Genomic DNA, 18,800 nt, shown 5'->3' on the forward strand with positions numbered 1-18,800 from the left:
GGTGTTTGATATGTGAAAATGGTTCTGGAACGATGATACAAAGAACGAGAGATACATCGATTAAAACACCTCATGCTTACGACATAAGAACATCTGACCGAATTGCTTGGGCTTTGTAATGGCGCCGAAACAGAGACTATGACGACAGTGGGTTTAAGCGTCTGGGAGAAGTAGGAAGACCAACTCAAGTAAGAGATGAATATAAGTGGGTTAAATGATTAGTGGGTTGGATCGGGTTTAAATTGGTCAATTTAAATAAATCGGATTATTTTTGTTGATTTTAAGATTTTCCATCCAATTGAGAAATATATGTGACAAGTTTGTAAACGACAAAATAGCTTCACCAAAATTCTTAATTTTGAGGTTTAATAAATTACCAATAATTGTTAATGCAAAAAAATTTCTATTCCACTTCAGTAAATATACAATTTTTTGTAATAACTTTCTGAAAACTAACATTCATAAAGTTTCATATGATAATTGAATCATATTCATGGGTAAAAACACATAATATATAAAAACATATGTACATAATTGACAAAAAAAATAAAATTAGAAGATGATAATTTAGTGTGTACATAAAAGCAAAAATGTGGTGAGGTTTTAGTTTTTATTTTTTTTTAAGGATATTTTTTTACTTTTTTTATTGGTTAAATGATATTACTAATATAAGGAAAGGGATAAAGAAAGTAAAAACAAAATAAGGAAAAGATTTTTTTAAAAAAAAAAAAAGACAAGAAAAAAGGAAAATGCCAATTGTTTTTGTAACGGATGCTTTTTGCAAACTTATAATCTAAAACTTTTTTTCTCTTTTTATCTTTATTTTGATTATAAGTGTACTCCTTCTTGATCGGATCAAAATCAAATCGAAATTGATAATTCAAATTAAAAAAAAAGCTATTCATTTATCAATAATGAGTTATTAGTTTAATAGTTTTCATTCTTTCTGTTATCGGATTCTAGATTTTTAACGATTTGAGATTTTTCGGAACGGGTTAATCGATAATCCGATAGTAAATTAATAAATTATATTTATACCATTTTGATATATAAAGTCCTTAACTTAGGATCTAGTTTCATACTTTTATTTCTTGTCATCTCAAACTTTCGATTAATCTAAAATGTGTTAGTGTTGTTTTTTTAATAATATACAATTTATTAACTCATGTGCATGATTTATTTGATTTGTCACCATGTTTCTAAGTGATTTTCAATCATTTATTTTTTTTGTCGAATTTTAACGGTTAAACCGATAACAATCAGTAACCGATAAACCAATATCTTAATGAATCTTAACGGTTTAGCATACCTACAAACTGATAAATAATTAGTCGAACTGATAAACTTTAAAATCAAAACTGAATCGACCTAGCCCTAACTCCCTCTAGTGCATAATAAATTGTTTTTTGAACTTATTTTTCAACATTCAAAATAAGTTAACTGTTTGGTGTTAAGAGAACTGTTGAAATATTCTTCTATTTTTGTCCTTCATTTACAATTTTTTACGTGATAAATTCAAAAGAGTTAATTGCTCGTATTTATGATTTTACTTTAAATTATTTTTATTTTCTAAAATACTTTTCATATTAGTTGATCATCTTATTAAAAATAGTTGTTTTATATTAGTTGTCCATCTTACTAAATTAAAAAAATATTTACATTTTTCCTATATTACTCTTGCAACTAATTATTTTTTAAAGTGTTCACATATGTTTCTAAAATTTATAAAAAGTTTTTAAAGGGTGAATTAGTAAATTTTATCTTCTTATTTATAATTTCTTAATATGCGTGTTAAAAAAAAAATGATGAACTAATATGAGACGTAGGGAGTATAATATAAATTAATTTTGACTGTACCCTTTTTATATGTTTTTTTAAGTTCAGTATACAAATAAAAAATATCATCTTAAAATATTTATATATAATCTAGACAAATATAAAATTTCACTAAATTAATATAGGTGGGACCATGAAATATTATTATTTTGTAGAGGTATAATATAATCCTGAATTAATATTTATTAATTTAAAGAGTGTTTTGACATTCAACAAAGGTTATTTTTTACTATAGCAAAATCATGGTATATTACTAATTTATGTATTATATTTATTGAATTCACATAAAAAATAATTTTTTAATACATAAGGTGCAATAAATACATTAAAATCATTGTATCTTACTAAAATATGTATCATGTTTATTAATTTCATATAAAATGTAAATCCATTATACATAAAATACAATGTATGCGTATGATTCATTGTGATATTTTTTTGTTAAATGATTCATTCCAAAATAAATTTAAGAAATCATTGATTCTTTGTAAAAGTAAATTCACTATACGTAATGTTCATTGTTCTTAATAATCAAATATTATTCATTGTGTCTTTACTAAAAACATTCAATATATGACGGTTAGAGAATAAACAATATAAGCAACACATGAAATTTCTTGAAACCATATCAAAAAATGACTACTCATTTTAAAGGTGCCACAAAATCAACAATGATAAATCAAATACGTAAAACATTATTTGAGTATAAAGGAAATCTTCCACATGCACTTAAAAAGATTTGCAGATATGACGATATCAAAACTTTTGAATGCAATAAGAAAAGTTATAGATGAGCTTCACCTATAGGAATCCCATAGTGTAATTCAATAATTACATTCTGTCCCGATAAATTTAGTATTTACAAAAAATCCCTTAAATTTGTTGTGCCGTGATACTTTAGACTCTAGTGATACATGGTAAATGATACATGGTAAGTTTAAACTGTTAAGAAAAAAATGGGGAAAAAACGGTACATTTAATGTTGTTACTAAAAGAGCTTAATTTACGGTAACAGATCATTAATCAGCATAAAATCAGCACGTAATTGGATATTAATTTCAAATTTTGAAAATCAAAGATTATATCATCTATTTTGAATACATTTTTTATGAACAATCTTTTAAATTTCGAACTACAGTAATTTTATTGTTGTTACAGTGGATTTTTCAAGATGAATACTTCGATTTTGATGAGACATTCCGGAATTTGGGTGAACGAATTGCAGTATGAAAGTTACAAAATCGACGGAATCGTTGTTGGAGATTCAATTTCGTTTTCTAATCTCAAAGCAGCAATTGCAGCCGAGTTGGATATTGATGCATTATAACAATTTTCAAAACATGTATCAATACATCAACTAAACAACTAATACCTTACTAATACATGATATCAGTTTTCAGAAATTCATACTACATGAAAAACATGTGATACATATCTACTACATGTATCAGTGCATTGACTAAACATTATAACATGTGGTACATATCTAATACATGTATCAGTACATCGACTAAACACTGTACACACTGATTCTATATGTATCATCAAGCACAGTTGATGACGCAGTTATTAAACTTAGTTAATGATACATTATAACAATTTTCAAAACCTCATGATACATAGAAAATATTATGATACACAACAAATTCATGTATCAATGCATCATCTAAAACANCATCTAAAACACTGTACACACTGATTCAAAATGTATCAGCAATCACACTTGATTCCTTAAAATTTTTACTAATTTCAACAACAGTTTTAAGTACCAAAATATTAACCCGAGACAATGTAGGCCTAACAACAATGTTTGCTGCTTCTTTTTTCTTTTTTTGTTGTATTTTGACAACCTTTGATTTTGATGTTTCGCCAGAGTCTTTGTTTGAATCCTTCTGAAGATTCATAGGATCATGCAAAGACTTTTTCCTATTTTCTTTCCAATTTTCATCGTCGGAATCATATATCCTTCTATTAATTAACGGATCCATTACTATGATGTAATATAACAATTAACAAAAACAAAAAAGAGAATAAAAGAAGAACTGATGATGGATTAAGAATAAAAAGATGCTGGTTTAAGACGATGATGGATTAAGAAGAAAAAGACGATGATGGATTAAGAAGAAAAAGACGATGATGGATAAAGAAGAAAAAGAAGAAACCAATAAAATATGCTGGGTTAAGAAGAAGAAAGACGATTATGGAGAAAGAAGAACTGAAAACGTGATGGAGTAAGAACTGAACAGGAGAGAAATTGTCCAAATTTTTGAAATTTCAAATTTTTTGAATTTTGAAATTCAAAATTTCAAAATTGGGTCTTTTATTTAAAATTAATTAAAATTAATAATTCAAAATCCAAAAACTGATTTAAAAGGTTGAGTGTTTTAATGGAGAAAAATCAAAATCCAAAAACTGATTTAAAAGGTCGAGTGTTTTAATGGAGAAAAAATAGGCATTAAAATGGGTAATTGTGTATTATAGGAGAGAGAATGTTATGTATCTATAAACTTACACTAAAATTAAAAAAAGGGAATTATGTAATATTTAAAAAAAGAAGGGAAAATTAGAGAATATAAAACTTATAGTTGTGTATTTAAGTTATTTTTCCTTAAATTTTAACCAAAACACAAAACATAATAGAATCATATTTCAGTAAATTGTCCTAGATATATTTGTATTTTGAAGAATTATTGATTTATAATATTAGTGAGACCGTATATTTATATAAGGGTCTTCTGAAAATATATTGTCTTATCGAAATAGGTGATTTTTTCCATTGGCCCAGTAGATACTAGAGGAAAAATATTATCTCAGAGAGATTATTAATTTATCGACTATTAATTTAGTGAGGTTATACTGTATTCTGAGAGATAAAGGTGGAAAAGGCACTAGAATATCACTTTTATAACTTGTTTTGCCTATGTTTTTTATGGAAGTCAACTTGTTTTGCCTATGTTTTTTATGGAAGTCATTTTCCACATTTTTAAGGATTATATTTCCCAAGATAACATGTTCTTCAAAAAAAAAATTGACTGGCTAAACATGAGAGAGTCGAAAAACATTTCCAAAATATATTTTCTTATGTATCGAGCACACTCAATTTTGCCAAATTTCTCTCCCCTCCCATCTTTCCAAGGTTATCCATCGTGCGAAATACCCTGGATCATATCGTAAGTCGCCACCACCAACTGTCACCATCAACCACTACTGTCAACTATCATCACTACTAACTATTAGCCAGAACATATACTCAAACCATGCATTGAGATGTTTAAAATCGAATGGTCATAATTATTTAATATTCAAATCTTAATACATCTTAATATTCAAATGTGTATTCGAACTCAACCATCTAGATCTTAATGCACATCATAAAATTCAAATGTATATTCAACGTCTTAATCTTAATGAAAACAAATGTAACCTTTAACCTCCGGGAACACAAGAAAAGACCACCTAAAGTTTCAACAGAATATCAGAATGAAAAACCTTAACAGGATTAAAGAATGATGATGCTCCTGATGAACAGTTTATGATGAAGAAACACAACATTTTTCATAGCAGAAACTCCTAACGAAAGAATGCAGAGAAAAGAATAACAGGGCGGAGCCAGAACGAAGCAGCTTTAGAGAATAAGAAGATTGGAACACATATATACAGAGCATAATTATTGATGTTACAACATTGTATAAAGTTAAAACTAAAATCTTACTTAGCTTTGCGCAACATTTCCAAAATAGTATCTGCATCACGAATGTCCTGGCTTTCTTGTGATTCTTCAGTTCCTTGAGAAAAATCAACACTGGTATATGTCCTGATTCCTGGACCATGTCCGCTACAATCCATTGATCGACCTTGTTGTGCTCTTCTTACTTCTTTTTGATGCTCGGTCAGCTCAGTGTGTCTTCGTTTGGACTTTGAATAAATTCTGTCATTTCCTTCTGAACTATTAGCTGCATTCCCCACGAGTTCAACTCGTTTTGAGCACCTATGCAGTGTTGTTGGCACCTTGTGTCTATTTGGAACTGTAACTTTATCTACATCAGAACTGTCCTTAGTATTGGCTAACAGGCTGTTTTTTCCGAGTTTTATTTTTCCTCTCCTTGAAAGCTTGTCTAGGACTGGAAGTAAGCTTTCAGGGTAGTCTAACTTGGTCTGCTCCCCGAACGTAGAGTTCCAGAAGTTAACAGTGGAGTTGGAAATGACGAGATCTGGATGATCAAGAGTTTTCTCAAGAAGAGGCTCTTGGAGCTGAAGGAAAGAGGAATTGAATTCTATTATTGGTAGCGTTTTCTGCAAACAGTTCAGTGTCTGAATCCATAACTGTTGAAGTTGATCTTTGAAGTTCCTGTCTTGAGCTTCAAAATGTGACAGCCACAGAAGCAATGTACTGGTCATCATCTGGTGACAGAAAGCGGAATACAATTTAAACTACTGTACTAGTAGAGGAAAGGAAAACACAAAAGCAAATTAAGTAAACACTTAATACTGCTGCTAATTGTCTCCGCTTCCTTCCAATCATCCGATTGGTAGAGTGCACACATATGGGAGAGGAAATTGAAAGATGGAATGGAAAGGAACGGAATAAAAAAAAATGGCAATGCTCATTATGAGATAAGAATAACATGTAGTGTAGTTTATGCTAATAGTTCATACATAATTTCCACCTCAAGACTAGAGTATAAGTACAAACCTCAATGAATAATATTATATCCTTCTGCAAGTGCAAGCAGCCAACAAAGTGAACCAGTGATGATAGCAGCCTGAAACTCTCAGTTAGCAGAATTCTCTATACCATTTGAAGAAACTAGTTAAATGGGAAAGTCATTACCTTCTCTCTATGAGGCTGGTTGATAGATTAGTTTCACCCTTTGCCCTAGATAACTTCACGAAGCTGCAGAAGCAGTGGACATGTAAGAAACATAAAGAGAATTGAAGTACGCGCAGAGTAAAGCTTATGCAATCAGCTTTTTCCAATAATAAAAAAAAATCAAAAATGGTATCAAATGTAGGCAATTTTGATCTCCAACACTTTCTTCAACTATTTCTTTGCTCAAGCAAATTGATCGGCAACAAACTCCTTTTAAGGAAATGATACATGACAATGCTCTTTATATCACTGGAAGTACAAGAAACTACATATAGTAACAGAACAGAAGCAAAGGAGTAATGGGGAAAAAAGGAACTTTGCTCATTTACTTCAACATATTGACGGAGGCAAACGACAACTAGAATATTCAATCAAAATAAGGCTGTCAAAACTCCAACTATTAGTTATGAAGCACTTCGGTGCTTAAACCATATAATTTTACGTGTATAGTTCACAATTGCATTTGCAGCAGCACAATTTTTATGAATTTTTAAGTGCTTGAGTTATCAATCGAGCAGGAATTTTAAAATAGGACCAGAATAATTATTTGATAGAAAAGTTAAAGGCATGCTGTGGGTTCAACCTTTACTTGAATATCAATAAAATGGCTCAATATTTTTGACCTGTCAGAAGGCCTTTGCTTTAATGTCTGAAATATTTTAAACCACCAATCTCAAGAGTAAGGTAATTGGCTCAGTAAGTGAAAAAATTGCAAAATGATATTGCTCACCAGGAAGTGAAATCCAAGCTACTTTTGATAATGCTGGATCTCCAACTTTCAGACTCATTAACTTCAGATTTTGCTATCAAAGAAGCTTGTTCTACGGCACATATCATTGTTTCTCCAAACAATAACAGAACATCAATATCCTGACCATTTACACTTGACTGAGGTTCAGGGACAAGATCGCCATTGGTCAATGCTTCATTGAAATATGAACAGAGCATTGATAACAGGTCCTCAGTTAGAGTAGGATAACCAATTTCTGATGCCCGGCTAAGAGAAACATAAAGTGATTTCCATACTTCAATAACATGCTGAAGCTTGAGATACACCTTAAGGCAAGAATATGCAGCAAATGGATAACACAGGAAATGTATTGTTATAGCATAACCAGGACTATCCGACTGCAATTTGAAAAGTGAGCGGCAGTTATGATTATCTATGTAATCTTTCAGACAATTCGCCAGAGCTACCCAGATCTCAAAGCAACAGGACATCTTCTCTGTATATAATAAACTAACAAAAAGATGGAGAATTTCCAAAGGCTCGTATGAAGATAGCAAAAGCTTGACATATCTGTGTTTCCCTTCAACTATATCATAATCAGGTGCTTTCAATGTTGCTCTGGTCACTGCATGGAAATAGAGCAAAGTGATATATGCAACTGGTGAGACCTTCTCCATACAATTCATAAAGACGATATCTGGTATCTTTGCACTTTTGAATTTATAGACTGGTTCTGACGTCTCAAAATTTTTGAAGTCTACTATCACCTTGTAAAGAGGGGATTGCAATGTTGATGGTTCTAATTCTTCAACAAAAGCCTCCAAAAGCTGAAGTAAAAGAGGTAGCAAATCATCTATACCACCATCACTTGAATGCATATTTTCATATACACTCTTCAAAAACTTTAACATCATATTCAAAGATAAGATAACCTCGTCATAAGTTATAAGGTCAGACTTCAAGCAATGTTTAACAGATCTCAGAAGAGATCGAAACAAACTTGAGGCAGCACCATATGTCACTGTCCTGATTTCACCGGACAGAGTAATATCTGACCCGTGAATGATCAGACCATGAATTGTGTTTAAGAAAAACTCCAAGTTACCAAGATCCAAAGGTGACCATTTAATTGGATAATACTTCCATGAGTATTTTGCAGATTCTGGTAGTCTCATTGCCTTATGGTCATTTAGCATACTATTTACATCTTTATTTCCTGCTGAAATAAAATTATCAAGCAGCTCAATGCAGAAACTCCATGACCATATATTCTTATTGACAGGCCCAACCTTGATGATGACTTCCAAGATGGGCTCCCAAACTGTTCTAACCACCAAATGGAAGCTGGCTAACTTGTCGAGCTTATACAGAAGATAAGACCATGTATTCAGGCAGGATACATGGACAGATGCATCACAATTGCTTGACATGATTCCTATAAGGGGCATCATCACAAGTTTAATCTTTTTGGGAAATCCATCAGCTTCAGTTGGATCACTTCCTTTAAAAACCGTTTGATCAGTAGGATTCTTTACAAGTGCATTGCTTTCAGGAGCATGAAGTTGTGAGCAGATTAAAGCATCAATGAGACCTTCCCAGGCCACCTGCAAAATAAGGCATCTATTAAATTTTAAACACACCCAGTTATTCAATAAGTTGACTTAGTGGAAGCACTCTATTTTCTTTTTCTTTGTTTTTATAGGAAAAATGGCACTAAGTAGCTGAACTTCCTGCAATGAAAAAAAGTAAAAAACTTGACAGCACTACAGCAATTGAGTGGTAAAATCTTCACATTATAGCTAATATAAAATGTATGGTATTCATATAGCAACGACGCCAGATATATGCAATAGGAGGCAAAAATTCCTTACATCAAATTTTTGATGTGACACTCCAAGTACAAGAACACTATTAAATACATTAAAACATGACACTAAGTTAATAGTAGGAGTCACTCATTAATTTTAAAGTCAAACTAAATTGACGAACTTACTGCCTTTTGGGATAATATCCTAGAGTTCTCCCTTAAATTAATTATTAGTAGATGACTTTGCATTAAGTTACTTCAGATTTTAAAGAATTCTATAGTTTAGTTGATAAACTTGATCTCTTCTATCGGGATGATATCCTAATATTCTCTCTGAAATCAATCATTCATGGACGAATTTGCAATTTGTAGTAAAAGCATTACTTAAAGTTGATTCATTTTAATAGTTTTTTATGTTACTACCATCGAACACATCTAACAAAATCAGAAGAATCTATTTATTTTTTAATTGTTCATTTAATAATCTTTTTAGATTAACTCAAGCAAGCAAATATGAAAAAAAGAATAAATTTAACTAAAGAGGGTCGCCCAGTGTAAGAAGCCGCTATGGCGAGGTTTGGGGAAGGGTCGGACCACAATGCATTATTTTCTTGATAGCTAAGAAGTGACTGTAAGAACTGAAATTTCTAATTAAATAGGATAATGCATATATTTGGGTTGGGCACTTGACTGTTAACACCAGAACACAGGCAGATGCTAATCAATGTTCATTAAAGTTGAGTAAATATATAAAAATTCTAAGCAAGGATACTGACATCATATAAGGTTGATTTAGTCATTTTAAAATTAAGAATCTGGTAGATATGTTAGCATGTCAATGATGTAGTATCTGTAGTGCCATCAAAGCTACAGCTTTTTCAGCGGGTACTCATAAATAAGTATTGGACACATCCCATCTATGTTGCTCGGAAATTTCAAAAATGCTGATGACTTTGTCATATCTTTCAAAAGTAGTGCATTTTTTAAGGATCCGGCATATGGGTGCAGCAACATTTTCTAAGAGTCAGAGCAACATAGCTGATCCCATTAACAATCAGCGGCTATTGAATACCATGATTAAAAATCAAATACTAGAACAGGACTTTTGCTTGACCAAGTCGCATTAAATTATCTGGAATTGATGTGTCAAACTTAGATGAATGAATAGCATACCAGTGAAGCACTCTGAATCTGTGGATCATGGTCCGTAAAAGTTTGTTCTGGAATTTTAAGCAATTTGTTGACCAAATGCTTATATTTCATTCCATAAGGTCCGAGTAGACACATAAACCATCTCCATGCTTGTAGAGTTTGAATCTTCAAGCCTTGGTTCAGCAGCTCCTCCATCGTCAAAAGCAAAGTCTTCTTCAAATCTGTGACAAGGGCCTGTTTAAGAGGCAATAAACTAAAACTGAAAAAACATGTCACTTAACATTTAACGTGAATTAGTCTTTTTATCACAAAAAATAAATTACAGCTTCCTTTAGAACGATGATTTTGGGTGGGGCATCTGCACGATCCCTATACTAATAAACAAATAACAAAAATTAATATTTCATATTTAACATATACACTTTTTGACAACAGTATCTGGATCCTTCATTCATGCAGAATTCTTCAAAAACACTAATTAGATAATTGGACACATATTTGTTCCGATAACTTTTTGTTCTGGAGATTAAGTTGAAATGCATAATACTGTAGTCTGTATAGATGCACATTTTTAGTCTCCTCAGGAAACATAAGAAACAAAGTGGATTACAGCAAACAAGAATAGAATATTATATGCTACCTTAGAAAGAATTACTGGTGGAGGCAATATCACGCTAAAGACTTTTTGTAAACAACGCTCTGACATATCTCTTTCCCTTTTATCGCTGCTGACTAGCCTTTTATAAACTGGAGGAGCCCATATGTTTGACATGGCTCTCATATTTTGAGCTGATGTATTTGCCAACTTCATTACAGCCTATAGTAGTATAATCACAGAGAATAACTCAGAGATGACATGAACCAATACTAAAGAATTGATTTGAGACAATAATATATGTGTGTGCGCGCGACGCGTGTGCGTATGTGTATGTATCATATATGTGTATGTGTATGTGTGTGTATAGATACATGCATTTCGCTGAAGGTTATACATTAAAAGGCCAGTGTACCTTTATTCCAAGTCATTTTATATATATGCAAGAACATCCAAAATGATGGAAGTGCATTTGGCTTATAGACTATTAAGTGTAGAAAGAGGAGTCCACTACAATGTTGTTGTTTTTTCTATTGCAATTCTGATTCTGTTACTATTCAGGTACAAATATGGCTATCTCCTTTCATTTCTTTTATCATTAGTCATTACTGTATCATGAGAATAATACAAGGTGTAGCAATCAATTCGGAGAGCAACATTGCTTGCTCTATTCAACAAAAACAAACATTATACTCCTTTCAAATGAACAAAAATTTATGATAAGCACTATACATAGCGCTCATCTGCTGTATAAAAGAGAAGTTGATAACTCTTATTCAGCACATATGACTATCGATTCTCAAACGGAAGTCTTTTTCTTCACTCATTCTAAAGAAACTTGCTAAATAAATCCTGCTCATACAAATATTTGAAAAATATGTTCCTTTAATTGTAAGTTCCATGATTATTTCAAATTTATCTAAATGAACCACTGTTCACTTGTATGATGTTGAAACGAGTAGCACAACGAGTAGCACATGAGTTTGAACTCCTACTATCTGAATTCTGACAAGAGTCAAAATCCACTTTTTACATTGTTATTAGGTTAGACACATCATTGCACAATATATTCAGCTTTACATAGTGCTTAGAACCAATCACATTATATTCAGCTATACATACCTGCATTGCCTCAAATGTGATTGAAAGAGAGCCAATAGGATTGTCAAGGGCATAAGTAATTGCCCTCAGCAAAGACTGGAAATTTTCATCTAAAAGCAATGAGTTAAACTGCTGCATTGATATACACCACACACCCAAGTTGCAAACAGACTGCAATTAACAATAACTATAAGTCAAATTCTCGAATCATGTTTCTTAGCAAAGGCTGCCTTACATACATTACTTTGTTGCCTATTGAGAAGTTCAGAATACCTTAATCTTGCTGGTTGTGATAACCTCAACGAGAGAATCAACAATAGCCCTGGTATCATCACCTAAATTTAGTCATCAAAGCTACATTAGCTCCAGAATTCTGAATTTGCCCCAAGAATACTCCCACAAGTAACAGTAAAGAATAACTCACATATTTAGCTTTGTGTGAATGACACCAAAAAAAGAAAAAAAGGTCTGTATATCTCCTTCATTATTTTTTCAAAGTACACACTTCAATTCTTTCGGCATACTCTTTATATTAATCATATCCACCCATGCTTTATTTCTCTAATAAATTTGGCAAGAATTCAAGGTGAATTCTTTTTTCTACATCTTGTACTTCCTTAAATCCAACTAATCCAGAAAATGAATTTCTTCTCGTTTTAGTCTCTCCGCCAAAGTGTTTGTCACTTTACACTTTTCAACAGTCGAGTATGCTAAATTTTGACCTTGGATTTTCCAACTTGTCGGCTCTTTTTCTTCTTTCTTTTGTCGTCTGTGTTTATGGGGCTGCTAAATCTCTAATCTTTTCCAAATAACAAAGTTATCTACATCTATTTATCCTCCAACAACAGGTTAATTTGAGCCTTGAAAAGAGCATCCAACATTTTGAGACGGAGGGACTAACTTACGACACCTCTGTTGCAAGTTCAAATGAGCAACTACACGGGATTCCTAAAAGCAAGAAACAGGAAATACTTAAACAAAAATAAATAAAGGACAAAAGATAGAACCTGTAATTGAGCCAACTATAGATGGATGATATATCATAAATCCCAAGCACTTCAATGCCTGAGCAGCACTATAATTTTGAGGAAATATAACCAAAGTCAGCTTTTGAAATTATCAACCAAAGAGGCAAGTTAGAAAGAAGAAAAGAAGAATTCAATTTTATACAATATAGATATATAAAACACTTACACTCCCTCCGTCCCGAAGTAGTTGTCACGATAAACTAACATCAGAAAAGTTGCAAATTATAGTATTTTTCGTATAGTTTTTGAATATCCAAATTTGAGTTATACTTATTGAGTTGAAAATATGTCAAATTCATTATCGAGAAGCAAAACATACAACTAATTTGGTAAAGGGGAGTATGAACTTAGAAACAAAGTATGCACTAAATACATAGAATAGAATTTAACTGTGAACAAACTCATAAACATTAAATTACTATTTGAAGAAACTCACATTTCCTCGTCGTTATCGGATACATCGGAGATAATATAGGAAACGATGATAGAAGATGAATCGGCGAGCAGCTTAACGAGAGAAGGATCGGCGCCGGATTGTTGCTGGAGATGAAGCAGCGTCGAGTAAGCCAACGGTTTGTTTGATGATAAAAGAGTTGTTATCTGATCGAATTGCTCTTCGAAGGTTTCCATTTTTTCGGTTTGGAGAAAATCAAAGCTTTGCCCTAAATTGGAGAATTTGTGTCTATGGCGGATTTTCGCGCCAAATTCGAGAAACAAAAGGAGGGAAGAAGAGGGACCTATGTGATATTTTAGAAGTTTTCAAATTGGCCCCTCTAAGTTTTAAAATATGGCAATTTAGGCTACTTATTTTCTGAAATTTCAAATGAGGACTTTAACCGTATTGTTACTTCAAATACTACGTATATTGTATTGTTAAATACGTTGTTAAATGATGAAAAGTGTTATTTATATAAAGTTAATATGATCGCATTGTTAATTTATTTTTAATTTTCATTTTATTTCTACTTGATGTGTGGTAATTCATTTTATCAATCTATTTTTATGTTATACTCTACTTTCTTTGTTGGTAATATCATGAACTTATTTTCATATTATTTTTATGTGGAACGATAATCAGAGAAAAATAATACGATATGTTCAAATATTAATATATGTTAATAAAAAATAAAATATTTTGATTTAAAAAAATCTCTTGTTTTTCAAAGTGTCCTAGTTTCATAATTTTTCGTTCACTATATCACTCGTAATTTTTCTAATCATTTAAGAACACTAACTAGTTAAAATCGATTTTAAAATTCCGACCTCAAAAAACACGTGAGATTGAAACAATATTTTTCTTTCTAAAAAGTATGAATAAATAAAACTTTAAAAATTTTAGTAACAAATATCAACAATCTAATTGTAGGAATGTATTATCATATTATGGTAATTACGATTCAGGATATAATAAATAAACAGCACTAATATAAATTTAAAATGATAAATATTTATGATAATTATATTTAGAAATCACCATAGACGTTATATATTTAAAAAACGCGAGAAACTAGTGTCAGCATATGCCCCACCCCCTCAAACTCCCATGTAGTATACGATTTCATCTATTCTAGTTTATGTATCGCCTAATGAATGTCGAAATTCAAACATATTTATTTTTTTAAATTTTAAATTTTTATACATGTTTTTCGTGAATTTTAGAAAATGTATAAATTTTATTTTTAAAAAATTATTTTTTTACTTACTAAAATTCAAACTATATATAATTAAGACGGAAAATGATATATTCATAGAGATCTGCGCTTGAAATACCCACTTGACTGTTCATGTTTTGGTCGAACCACATTTTTTTTAGAAAAATATTTATTTATATATTTTTTAAAATCTGATTTAAAAAAAGAATGTGTTACTATATTATATATATTTGAAATTCTGATAAAATTAAAATCACTTATTATAAAATTTTATTTTTAAGCAATGCTATCAATTTTCTAACTTTTTGACTTTTTTTTTTCCTGCAATTAGGAAATCAGATTTATTGGAAATTGTGTACATATTTCAACTTTTTTTTTTCCCCTTATTAACTTAATAATTGCAATGAGCAAAGAGTGCTTTTATTTTTAGTAACAAAAACAAAGCTACTTGTAAGCCGTATTTATTATTATTATAAAAAGAATTCACATGAGTGGTTATAAATAATAATGTCTTTTCAGTTATAATAGGGAAGTGTGAAAGAGATAACATGTAAAGTTCAGGGAAAATAGTCTGATATACCCCTCAACTTTGTCATTTAGAGTTGATATATCCCTTGTTATGAAAGTGACTCATATATACCCCTACTTGTAAATAAATAACTCACATATACCCTTTTCCTCTAACGGAAATGAAAAAAATAATAATTTTAATCTAAATTTTTATTTTTATTTTCTAAAAAATATAATTCCATATGAGTAAATTTAATCCTCGTCAAACATATTTTTTTTGATTTTTTTTGTTTCAATGACTAATTTATAATTATTATTTTAATAATCAAATTTATTTATGTTTCACTAATATTCTTGTAAAACTTATTGTAGATGACCAAATTTTTTCTTCGAATATGAAATTAAATTACAATACACACAAGAAATTAGTTTAATTTTTTATTCTTTAAACTAAGGAATGAAAGAAAAAAATAAAATAAGAATAAGAAATTCAATTAATTATAATAAAAGAAGTCAAAAAATAATTTATGTATGAAAAAATTTAAAACATACCTTGAACTTTGATAGAAGAATCATATATACCCCTAAATAATTTTTAAAAAAAAATTAGAAGTAATAAATATAAATTTAAAACTAATTTTTTAACTTCCTTTAAATGAAGGGTATATGTGAGCCATTTTGTAACGGCAGGGGTATATGTGAGCCGTTTGTATAACGGTAAGGGCATATATGAGCCACTTTTATAACGAGGGGTATATCAGCTCCAAATGACAAAGTTGAGGGGTATACCAGATCCTTTTCCCTGAAGTTTATAATCAGAAAATAATATTTTCGTGGCTCTTTCTAAACTTTATTTTACCAATTATAATATTTTATGACATATACATTTCATACCTCCCAATTAATATAATGATATTTGAAATCGGTTACGAAATTTAAAAAAGAAAAAAATAATTTTTTTTAAATTTATGATCTAAAATAAAATAAAATTATTATTATATATAAAACATATCATTTTTTAAAGATTAATAAGAAAAATAATATAAATTAAGATAAAAGAAAATAATAAATATTAAATCCTCATTGAATTTTTTTTTCTTGTGAAATTAGGTATTATGCCTAATTCACATCGCAAAAACTAGCTCAAAGTGAGGAGAATTGCCTAAGCGTTATAAAAAGTCCGCTCATCTCATTAACCATCGATGTGGGACTTTTCTCATTCTTTAACACCCCATCTCACGCCTAGTGCTTAGCATCTGGTCCGTTGGTAATTTTGATTTTGGGAGTCCCCAACATTGGATAACGTGGGTAATTTTGATTTTGGGAGTCCTCAACATCGGGTGAGACGGACCCTGCTCTGATACCATGTGAAATTAAGTTTTAACCCTAACTCACACCCCAAAAGCTAGTTCAAATGGAGAAAGATTGCTCAAGTCTTATAAGGAGAGCAGTCATCTTATTAATCATCGATGGGGTGAGGCTTTTCTCATTTTTTAACATTTCTTATTGAAATAACTATAGAATTTCTTGAACTCTATTTTTTTTTTTTTGGTGTTGGTCTTGGTCGTCAGTTTGTTTAGACCATTAGAATTTGTAGAGAATTTTTTAATTTAGAGTTACGAGTTCTTTCTGATTTCTCGTTATAAATTTCTAATGATGTGAAATTCTATTTGTGATATTGAAGAAGAAAAGAGTTGAGTAAGTTCTTTCGATTAATTAAATTAAAATAATATGATGATCTTGGAATATCAGTTATTTCATACAGTATGTGACATATTTTTATTGATCTTTAATTTGATCAGTTACGCAAGGTCATATTGACATACTTTCTCTGTCCGAATTTATGTGGTACTTTTCATTTTTCGAGAGTCAAACAGTTTAAGTTTGACTGGAAATTTGAGTACGAGATTTTTAATTTTTTTGAAATGAAATTTATATATTTGTAAAGTACGTAAAAAGTAATATAAGCCACAACAATTGATAATTCAAAACGTTTAGACGGTTTACGAAAAATTTATGATCAAAGTTAAACTTAATTAAATCTCGAATCTGAATATTTCACGATTAATGTTGGTCAACAAAGAGATGTCTTTATTTTGACAAACAATCTTTTTCTTCCCTTTATCATTTTGAATATATTTTTATTGATTTATTATAGTAGAAGAAAATAGAAATACACAAACTAAACCACCACTATTGATATATATGTATTTTGTATATATTGTTTATGTTTTTCATTAGCTATTTAGTATATGTATTAAAGTTTAACAAAATTTGAACTTGCATATATAGGGTTCATTTTTGAGGTATCACTTCCAATTTAACTTCTTTTTATTTTTAGAAACTTAAATAAAAAACTGATAATTGATAATATAGATATTGCTATTAAAAATACACGATTTATTTCAATGTAATATATATTATTTTGACTAATATTTTGATTGAATTAACGAGAATTTAAAAAAAAAAATTCGTACAAAGAATAAGATATTTTGTATTTCAGTGAAAAATCTGTTTTCCACTCTGAATTTTTATTAAAGTTCATCACATTTAGATTACATAAAAATAACTTTACCAGCATTACACAACATAACTTTCTAAAAACAATACTCCCTCCGTTCATTTTTAATTGTCATCAGAGGCGGGTCAGGATTTTCAATGAGGGAGTTCAAAATTTGTCGAAATAGGCACATGAAGTAGCCGAAGGGGGTTCGATATCTGCTATACATTCATATACAATTATTTTAACCATGTATAAATAATATAATTTTTCGCCGAATGGGGTACGAGGTAGCTCCGCCCCTGATTGTCATGATTTCCTTTTTTTGAGTCAAACTATAATAACTTTGATTAACATTTTACAATATATGCAAAAAATTATAGTACTTTACGTATAGTTTTTAAATATCTAATTTCTTTTAAAAAATATCGAATTAATGTAACCAAATTTACCTTGAAAACTAAGTTAAAATTAACTTTCGAAAAACGTAACATGAAACGGATGGAGTATGATCTGAGTTAGTAATTCATCAGCTCCAGCTCAGCAATTTGAATCCAATAATTGTGATTATTAAAAAACAATTAAATCTCCATCGAATAATCCAGGTGTTCATTTAATGATTGTGCTTGTGGGTCCCATTTTGTCTAATCACTTCCTTAAACGCAAGATATTTTCTCTAATTACAAAAATTATCTGAATAATTCAACCATTCAAGAAAAATTAGATGCATTTAATCACCTTGTTAATGATTTAAAATAATTTAAATAACTCAATTCTAAGCAGTCACGTAAAACTTATTTTATCAACACATATATAAAAATCTATAATACATAACTAAATTTTTATAAAGTTGTACCAACTAGATAAAAAATAATTTAAACAATCAATTATTTGAATTTTTGATGAGATGTGGTGAAATTTTATCTGTTATTTAAATATCGCAAAAAAAAAAAAACTAAAAACAATAAAACTTTGATACATGTCACAACAATATATTTGATATAATTCTACTAGAGTAT

The 18,800-nt window shown here is 30.1% G+C and overlaps 1 protein-coding gene across 1 annotated transcript; it reads right to left on the reverse strand.

The window, feature by feature from the left end:
- Positions 1–5,372: 5,372 nt before the first annotated feature.
- LOC107024552 lies at positions 5,373–13,811 on the reverse strand. Its single transcript, XM_015225546.2, has 10 exons — positions 13,556–13,811; positions 13,099–13,166; positions 12,365–12,426; positions 12,113–12,262; positions 11,036–11,212; positions 10,417–10,629; positions 7,437–9,040; positions 6,668–6,730; positions 6,530–6,599; positions 5,373–6,237 (listed from the first exon to the last, which is right to left on the reverse strand). Exons 1-10 carry the CDS (start codon positions 13,747–13,749, stop codon positions 5,545–5,547), a joined length of 3,294 nt encoding a protein of 1,097 aa, XP_015081032.1. The 5' UTR covers positions 13,750–13,811; the 3' UTR covers positions 5,373–5,544.
- Between the last annotated feature and the right edge of the window lie 4,989 nt (positions 13,812–18,800).

This window comes from Solanum pennellii, chromosome 7, assembly GCF_001406875.1.
Source record: "Solanum pennellii chromosome 7, SPENNV200".
In the NCBI taxonomy this organism is placed as follows: domain Eukaryota; kingdom Viridiplantae; phylum Streptophyta; class Magnoliopsida; order Solanales; family Solanaceae; genus Solanum; species Solanum pennellii.

Coding starts and splice junctions, on each gene's coding strand:
- LOC107024552 (XM_015225546.2), bottom strand. CDS start 13,749: ATGGAAACCTTCGAAGAGCAATTCGATCAGATAACAACTCTTTTATCA. Junction 11,213..12,112: donor TCACATTTGAGGCAATGCAG/GTATGTATAGCT, acceptor ATACTACTATAG/GCTGTAATGAAGTTGGCAAA. Junction 6,600..6,667: donor ACCAGCCTCATAGAGAGAAG/GTAATGACTTTC, acceptor TGAGAGTTTCAG/GCTGCTATCATCACTGGTTC.